The sequence below is a fragment of the Sinocyclocheilus grahami genome, unplaced genomic scaffold (genome assembly GCF_001515645.1).
Source record: "Sinocyclocheilus grahami isolate Dianchi unplaced genomic scaffold, SAMN03320097.WGS_v1.1 scaffold133.1, whole genome shotgun sequence".
Taxonomy (NCBI): domain Eukaryota; kingdom Metazoa; phylum Chordata; class Actinopteri; order Cypriniformes; family Cyprinidae; genus Sinocyclocheilus; species Sinocyclocheilus grahami.
In genome coordinates, this window is record NW_015505312.1 from 403,562 (window position 1) to 412,418 (window position 8,857).

Sequence of the window (8,857 nt, forward strand, 5' to 3'; positions counted from 1 at the left end):
CTCTTCCACCACCATGGACTTCCTCTGCTCCCTTGTTGCTTTGGACCAGAACTGGACTGGCTCTCCCCAGCCCAACCCTGCTCGGCTGTGTTGGACTCTTCCCATGACCTCCTTGTGTTGTAGCCTGTTAATGGCTTGATCGACTTCCTGCTGGGCCCTCCATCTGCGCCCAGTGCGGACGGTCACCCCTGCGCTCTTCACTGCTTCGTCCCTGGATTCCTTTAGAATACAAGAAGGGTCTTCTCCTGCTTGTACCCGAGGTTGATGGACTTCAAAGGAAGCTGAAGAGCATTCTTGCTGAAGAGGCCTGTGTCAGAGAAGCAGCGCGGGAGGCCAAACCACTTCCTGATGTAGGTGTTGGAGATGGTGTCCATTCTGCTAACCAGGGATGACGGTATTTCGGACACCTTCAGAGCATAATATAATGTAATATAATATTAGTGTAATTACTAGTAAGGTACCTAGGACTCTGTATTTCAATTTTGTTAGTAACTCTTTATTAGATACTAATTAGAAGTTCCCCAAATAATTCAACTAGTATGTTCTCCAGTTGTTGTTGGAACCTTTACTGATTTTACTAGTAATTATTCATTAGTTACTAGTGCTTATTCATTCTAGGATTTATTCCAGATTTAGGAACTGCTATTCGAACTTCCGTGTCGATCCGAGTTGTTAGCTACTAGTAACATTTGTTATCTTACTAGTTAGAGTTTTTTTATTTATAATATGTGAGAAATGGCTACATTATTGTTCAAATGAAAATCTTGCTAGTCAGATTATTTAAAATATTACTACAAGGATCTAGAATGACGCAGTATAAATATAATAAATATGCAAGAAAAACTGGACTAGAGTCAATTCTTTATACTTAAAAGAACTAAGAGGAAACTACAGAATAAGTAATGATTTTTTTAAACTGAAATGTGTACCAGCAACAAAATGGGAATATATATATATATATATAAGTTAGAAGTGAATAGTTATCTGAACCACAGATATTATAGCCAAGACAATGTCAGCAAACTAAGAAAGTTTTTCTTTGTGTGTCTCTAAGTAACACAAGCCAGCACAATGTCTTTTTCCTTTTGAAATCTGCTGTGATAGTTTGTCTCAGATGAACAAGCAGTGATTTTCTTTTCAGATCATATTGCCATGTTTTTAACCATTTCATCTCTACACACTGTTTTGAACCCCCGCAGATGAGTTGACCTTTCAGCATCCTGAAGAATATTTTTATCAAGCGCTAAAATTAGTTACTGCTCTAAACAACAATTTCTTCCCCAGCCACTGTTGGTTATTTTAACCTCCAGCGATTATTATGTTCCACACAGCTGTTCCCTTCAATCCCACAATTCAGTGCCTCTGTCTTCTGTTTCCTCCAGCACGCGAGGAGACTACAGTCAAGCGGGGAAGAAGGAGAAGTTTCGTTATGCCACCACACTAGTCTTCATCCAGTGCATCATTAATGCTGCTTTCGCCAGACTCTGTGAGTCAAACCTGCAGATGTTCTGACTGCATGTGTGGAGATCATGTGTTGTTGTATCGAATGGGTGGCATCATGTTATGGCACATAAATGTTGCTGCAGGTGTTTAAAATCTGAATGACAAGTAATTTAAGCATGCTCTCTGTTTTGTGTATGCAGTAATTCTGTTTTTTGAGGGCTCAAAGCAGGACCACACGAGAAGCTGGCTGTATGGCATGTGCTCTCTGTCTTACCTGGGTGCCATGGTGTCCAGTAACTCGGCCCTGCAGTATGTCAACTACCCCACACAGGTCTGCACAGATCTCTACTCGTGAATATCTGATTCTCTTCCTCACAACACCACGCTCATGAGTCTTTGTTCTTTCTAGGTTTTGGGAAAATCCTGTAAACCTATTCCAGGTGAGTATCTTTATCTGTTTTAATCACACAAACATAGGAAAGAATGTAGAACATGCTGGGCTTGTTTTACTGTAGTTCACACTAAATGATTTTAGGGATTTACAGTTTCATTTGTACATACACTACCATTCAGAGGTTTAAGGTCAGCAAGCTTTTTTTTTAAGAAATGAATACTTTCAATTAGCGAAGATGCGTTAAACATCATAAGTGACAAAAAAATCATTTATAATCATACAAACAATTACGTTTTTTATTAAATCCTGTTCTTTTCAACTTTCTGTTTATCATATAATCTAGAAAAGCAGCATCATAGTTTTCACAAAAATAATAAGTAGTTTTTAGATACATATTAGACATATTACAATGATTTTTGAAGGGTCATGTGACCCTGAAGACTGGAGTAAATAAATTAAGGTTTGCCATCACTTTTGTCATAATTTTAAAACATATTCAGATAGAAAAGTTATTTAAAAATATTAATAATATTTGTCAATATTAATGTTTTTTGATCAAATAAATACAAGCTTGGTAAACATAAGAAACCAAAAAATAAATAAATAAAATATTATCCAACCCCAAATGTTGGAATGTTAGTGTACAAAAGACTAAACAGTGGGCTCAACATTTTTGGACCCTTATTAAGTGTTTTTCAAACACCTAAGTAACACTAAATATTAAAAAAGTCATTACAATAAATAAAAAATATCCATCTAGATGGCCTTTATTTTAAAAAAAAAAGTTGGCACAAACACACTTTCTAGAAAATACAGTAAATAGTATAAAATTAAATTGATAGAAAAAACTCCTGGGACAAGTTCTTTACAAATCATTATTAAAAAAAATCTTAAGAAAAGTGCATTTCTAAAAAATGGTTTCGCACCCCCCCCTTATACATTAAGTATCCAAATACTTTTTTGGCCACTGTAGTTTTTATTAATTTCTCATCTGGATGTATTTTTGTTTAGACTACAAAATGTATGCTTGCCTCATATGTTCAATGTCTAACTGTGAGCATATATTCCCATATGGCCATATTTTTTGACTTATGTTTGTTGGCCATATGGCAAACTCCTCTATTTGTTCGTGCACTTCTTTTTAACCACCCAACAGAAACGCCTGCAGATTGATGGTGTTGGTCACGTCTTCTCATTGTGCTTTTGTCCCCTTGGCTCCACAGTGATGATTCTGGGTGTCACAATCCTAAGGAAGAAGTATCCCATGGCGAAGTATCTGTGTGTGTTTCTAATCGTCACTGGGGTCGCTCTCTTCCTCTACAAACCCAACAAAGGCTCCAGCACATCAGATGAACACACATTTGGCTTTGGAGAGATGCTGCTGGTTGGTCTCTCTTTGAATTTATTCCATTCTCTCCTCCCTTGTATGCTGATCTGATGTGTGTTTGCTTGATAGCTGCTGTCTCTGACTCTGGATGGGCTGACAGGTGTAGCTCAGGACCACATGAGGACACGGTACCAGACGGGAGCCAATCACATGATGCTGAACATCAACATGTGGTCCACACTGGTTTTAGGAATAAGTGAGTTATTAAAACGAAACACCTATTAAATTATAGGAGCTCTGGCAGTCTGTTAGTGAAAGTACTGGTTATTAAAGCTAAAAGAATAAATGTGTATCACTTGAATATTTATTAACTCTTCTATCTGAGTGATACATTTGAAAATTCACATTTTTTTCATGACTTCTGCATATGAGATTAAGATATTTTACAGTGTGTCTGATTTTAAACTCCATATTTAAAAAAAACAACTTGATTGTATTTCTGCGAATCACTTAAAATTGTCCACTTTAGTGAATCATTTAAAAATGTCTGACTCAACGATTCATTTGTGTCATTACTCAAAGTGTTCATGGAAGTCCCTGTGTGGCGGTTATAGTAATTAATACACTACAGTTTTGAAGCAGTAAGGAATTAAAGGTGCTGTATGTAGGATTGAGACTGAGTGGTTGAACTAGGTATTGCAGTCCAAATTCAAAATATTGGAGAGGGTTTTTTTCACTCGGCCCCTCCTCCTCAGCACACGCAGGTTGCCAGATTGAAATGAATGGAATGAAATACGCTGTGTTTTCCGCCAACTGGCAACCCGGGGTGCCGAAATACAATTGGGTAAACTGGCAGTGGGCGGGTTTCACAAACCAAAACAGAGACTGACATTCCGGCCCGGAACGCACATTTTCAAAGGAGAATAACTGACTGTAGCATTGTTTTTCAGATAAACAAGTATGTTAATTTAGCATGTTTCTTAAATATCTGCAAACATATTATGGGATTTTTATGCTTTAGTAGAGTCACAAACTTACATACAGCACCTTTAATAGTTTTATTTAGCAATGATACATTAAACTGATCAAAATTGACAATAAATATATTTATTATGTTACAAAATGTTGATATATTTCAAATAAATGCTGTACTCTTGAACTTTCTATTAATCCTAATCCTAAAAAAAAAACTAAAATATTAAGCAGCACAACTTGTTTTCATTAATTTCCTTATCATTAATAATGATAATAAGAAGAAATGTTTTTTGAGCACCAAATAATTATTTAGCATTATTAGGATGATTTATTATTAGCATAGTATATTTGGCATATTAGGATGGAGGATCATGTGACGCTGAAGACTGGAGAAATGATGCTGAAAATTCAGTTTTGCATCACAGGAATAAAATGCATATTAAAGTATATTACAATAGAAAAAAGTTATTTTAAATTGTAATAATATTTCACAATATTGCTGATTTATTTAACTGTATTAACGGGTGACCGTAAGACTTGTTTCAGAAAATCTTATTGACTCCAAAAATTTGAACGGTAGTGTGTGATCAAATTTTGCTGTTTATTACGATTTTATCATTATTTGATCATTTTGGTGTTCATGTAGTTAAAATCAGTGTTGAAAACATGCCATGGATTATTTTTAACTATATTTTTTCCCTCTATTTTACATATTGCCTAAAACATTTTTAATCAGCTTGGCAAAAATGACTGTTTGGTTGAAATTGTGCCATTTCAGAGTAAATGTATACCTATTTAGATATCATTTGAGAGCCCTGCATTATTTGAAATGGTATTTCCATCGTTGTCAGTGTATTTTCCTCCAGCAGGGGGAGCTCTGGCTCTATGGTTAGTGTTGCTGTTATTATTTCAGGCCTGACAGAAGCAACCCGCTGATCTCCAGCAGCTGTTCAGTCTGTCTGCCTCAGCTCTGAAAGGCATCTGTTCCTCACTTTTAATCTTTAATCTCATCACACATGCAGCAAACTTCCTTCCTTCCAAACCTCTCATTATGAAACCAGAGCCGTCCTGTGGTGCTCTCTGAAGTTATCAGAAATAATGAATAGTTTTGCTAAAGTTTCTCTTTCAACTATGCAAATGCGAAATAATACAGAGTCCAAAATTAACACTTTGCCAAGCCCAAATGTGAGTAAAAACTGGCTTTGGTGAGTCAAGTTACTTGCCAACCTCGTTATGGCATAATAAACCCTTTTAAATGAGTTTAAAAAAGCAGAATGTGATCACTGCAGCTAACATGAGTAATCCAAATCTAACCATCTACTAAGAAAATGATCTCTCGCTCTTTCTTTCTGCATAGTTGTGCTTTGGACAGGGGAGGTGTGGGAGTTTTTGTCATTTACTGACCGCTATCCTAGCATCATCTATAATATCCTCCTGTTCAGTATCACTAGTGCTCTTGGACAGGTGGGTTTGTTGTTTGTATAATATATCATTCATTTAGACTCCAGCGCCTAATGAGAATGAGGTGGTGATCCAGGGTTTTATTCTCCTCATCTTTCTTCACCTAGACTTTCATCTTCATGACTGTGGTGTATTTTGGGCCGCTCACCTGTTCCATCATCACAACGACACGGAAGTTCTTCACCATCCTGGGGTCTGTGCTGCTGTTTGGGAACGTCATCAGCACTATGCAGTGGTTTGGTACCATCCTCGTCTTCCTCGGTGAGTGACACGTTCTCAAAACTATATTATGTATATTTATATTGTAACACACACATACACACAAGCACTATGATTCAAAATGAAGTCTCTTATGCTCACCAAGCCTGCATCAAAAATATTGCTTTCTATTTTAATATATCATATGTGACCCTGTCTGTGAAAACCCAGCTAAAGTCATTTTTTGGTGATTTACTATTTTCTACATAAAAGCATCCTTCATAAAGATGTAGAACATTCTGTGCAAATATAACCTTTATATCTTTAAATAATGAGGCCATGTCGAAGATTGAAATCATAGTGAAATTAATGGTTGAAATCAAACTCTGATGCTTGTTATCTCATAATTAGATTTTGAGACTTTAGCCTGGATTTCACAGACAGGGTCACACATTTTAAAATAATAATTCATTCCTGTGATGCAAAGCTGAATTTTCAGCATCATTACTCCAGTCTTCAGTGTCACACGATCCTTCAGAAATCTTTCTAATATACTGATTTGCTGCTCAAGTAACACTTATTATTATCAATGTTGAAAACAGCTGTGCTGCTTAATATTTTTGTGGAAACGTAATAAATTTTTCAGGATTCTTTGATGAAAAGAAAGTTCAAAAGAACAGCGTTTATTTAAAAAAAAAATTTTTTGTAAGATTACAAATGTCTTTACTATCACTTTATAAATCTTAAATTCTGAATAAAAGTATTAATTTCTAAAAGGAAAAAAATATTACTGACCCCAAACATTTGAACGGTAGTATAATTTAATAATATAAAATAATATGTTTGTTAACTTAAATACAGTTAAAGAAGTTTATACATAGGTACAATTTACATTTGTTTACAAACTTCATTTGCAGCATTTGAGCATAAGGTTTTGGATTAAAAATGTTCATTAGAAAAATACAGTGATGTATGTCCACATTTTTGACTAGTCGTGTACTTCTGAGCTTGTTAAAGTTGAATAGTTCTATATTGAGCAGTACTAATAATCAGTCCAGAGCTGTATGACCATAGTGAACGGATATATAATGAGCTCAACCATGACTGTGCTCTGACTTTCAGGCCTCGGACTGGATGCCAAATTTGGAAAGTCTCCTAAGAAGACGACACACTGAAGACTGGAACCCTGTGTGTGTGTGTGTGTGTGTGTGTGTGTGTGTGTGCATGCGCACATGTATGCCTGCATCTGAACTCCTGAGACAAACATAGACGTTGGTGTACTCCAGAGATGGTGTTTTAGCACTCAAAATATTGTTATTATGCTGATGTTCTGAACATTTAATTATGGGATAGGTTTGACCATCATCTTGCAAAATGGTATCCATGGTAACAGAGGGACAGTGCAAATGTGTGTCTGTGCCTAATCATAATCTGTCATGCTCATAAGGCGAAATCAAAAAGATAAAGTTTGGATAAAGATCCTATAAAAGGTAGACACACCACAGCTGATTGTACTTCCGGGAAGACTCCCTCCAGCGAGCCAACCACTGAATTTTTTAACTACCACAATTCGTACTTTTGACACATTTCTATATTTACCTCCTAGACATTTGAGAAGTCAGACAGGTGTGTTCTGCCTTAACTCTAGTCTTAATTTAGGCAGTAAATAGTTAAACGTCTGATTGTCATTGCATTCCCCAAAAAGTGTATGTGTGGTGTTTACTTTGCGTATGTAATGCACAAACACCTGTATAGATGAATTATTTGTCAAAACATGGCTTTTTCATACCAGATGTCATATTTATATTCATGTGTCTTGTTTGAAGTAAGCAAAACAAATATTTAGAAAGTTCACATTTTTTACAAAAAATATCATCTGCATTAGACTGTATCCTTATGTCAGAATAAAAATGGAATTTTATAGATTAATTCTACTCCGCATCTCTATGAAACGATCTGTTTAGAATCATAATCGGTGTTTAAATAAAAGGGATACTCAATCAGGTTTGTTGACCAGCTGTCATCGGGGAACGTCTGCCAGCATCATGTTCTCTCTCTGCTTGGAGGAGAAAAACAACCAGATGACATTAAACACACACCCTGGACATGAATGGGTTTGTGGTGTGTCTGTTTGCACTCGCAGCTTTGGTGGGCGCTTTCGAAACCCTTGCGAATCATTTGTTTCGAAGCGCCAAAGTCACGTGATTTCTGCAGAGCCATTGTGAACCAGTGGTTTTAATGATTACTGATTAGTTTTATAAATTCGTTTTAATAACACAGCCTTATTAGCCTAATTAACAAGCTCTCCATCAGACAAACAAAACAAGTCCAAGCAAATTAATTTAACAACACACATGCAGACACGTCATATTTAGTAGTATTATATGATTTGGTAATTTTCTTTTAAATAGATTAAACTTTCAATTAAACATTCGCAATAGTTTTTATACATGTTTGAGCTGAGTTTTGTTTCATTTCTGACCAGTAGGCGTCACCAACCTGTGGCGTTTCAAACGCTTAGAAAAATTGAATCATTTTGCGAAGCCTTTGATTCAGTGTTTCAAAAAGCGTTTCTCTCATGATCACTATAAAGACTTGTTGCAGTATAGGTGCAAAAACTACGGAACCATGCGGACAAAAATGTTATCTTGGCCACGAATTAAGAATTCGTCTTTACACATTCATTTTGTTCCCTCGTTTTAGTAGATTGCAATACGTTGTAGGCTACTAATTAGGGATGTAACGATTCACTCAACTCACGATTCGATTCGCGATTTTGATTTCACGATTCGATTCGAGATTTTGATTTCACGATTCGATTCACGATTTTGATTTCACGATTCGAGATTTTGATTTCTCGATTCACGATTTTGATTTCACGATTCGATTCGAGATTTTGATTTCTCGATTCGATTCACGATTTAGATTTCACGATTCGATTCAAGATTTTGATTTCACGATTCGATTCGAGATTTTGATTTCACGATTCGATTTGAGATTTAGATTTTTCGATTCGATTCACGATTTTGATTTCTCGATTCGAGATTGATTCGAGATTT

General features: G+C 35.9%; 1 protein-coding gene across 1 annotated transcript in view; it reads left to right on the forward strand.

Annotated features, from left to right (window-relative positions):
• slc35b1 (solute carrier family 35 member B1) overlaps positions 1 to 7,723 on the forward strand; it is an 11,807-nt gene extending 4,084 nt beyond the window's left edge. Inside the window, exons 2-9 of the mRNA XM_016279706.1 lie at positions 1,383 to 1,486; positions 1,644 to 1,774; positions 1,853 to 1,883; positions 3,061 to 3,221; positions 3,294 to 3,420; positions 5,497 to 5,603; positions 5,708 to 5,861; positions 6,921 to 7,723. Of these exons, the coding sequence (XP_016135192.1) occupies positions 1,383 to 1,486; positions 1,644 to 1,774; positions 1,853 to 1,883; positions 3,061 to 3,221; positions 3,294 to 3,420; positions 5,497 to 5,603; positions 5,708 to 5,861; positions 6,921 to 6,973 (868 nt within the window). The 3' untranslated portion in view covers positions 6,974 to 7,723. The remainder of the gene's footprint in view (positions 1 to 1,382; positions 1,487 to 1,643; positions 1,775 to 1,852; positions 1,884 to 3,060; positions 3,222 to 3,293; positions 3,421 to 5,496; positions 5,604 to 5,707; positions 5,862 to 6,920) is intronic.
• Positions 7,724 to 8,857: the final 1,134 nt, after the last annotated feature.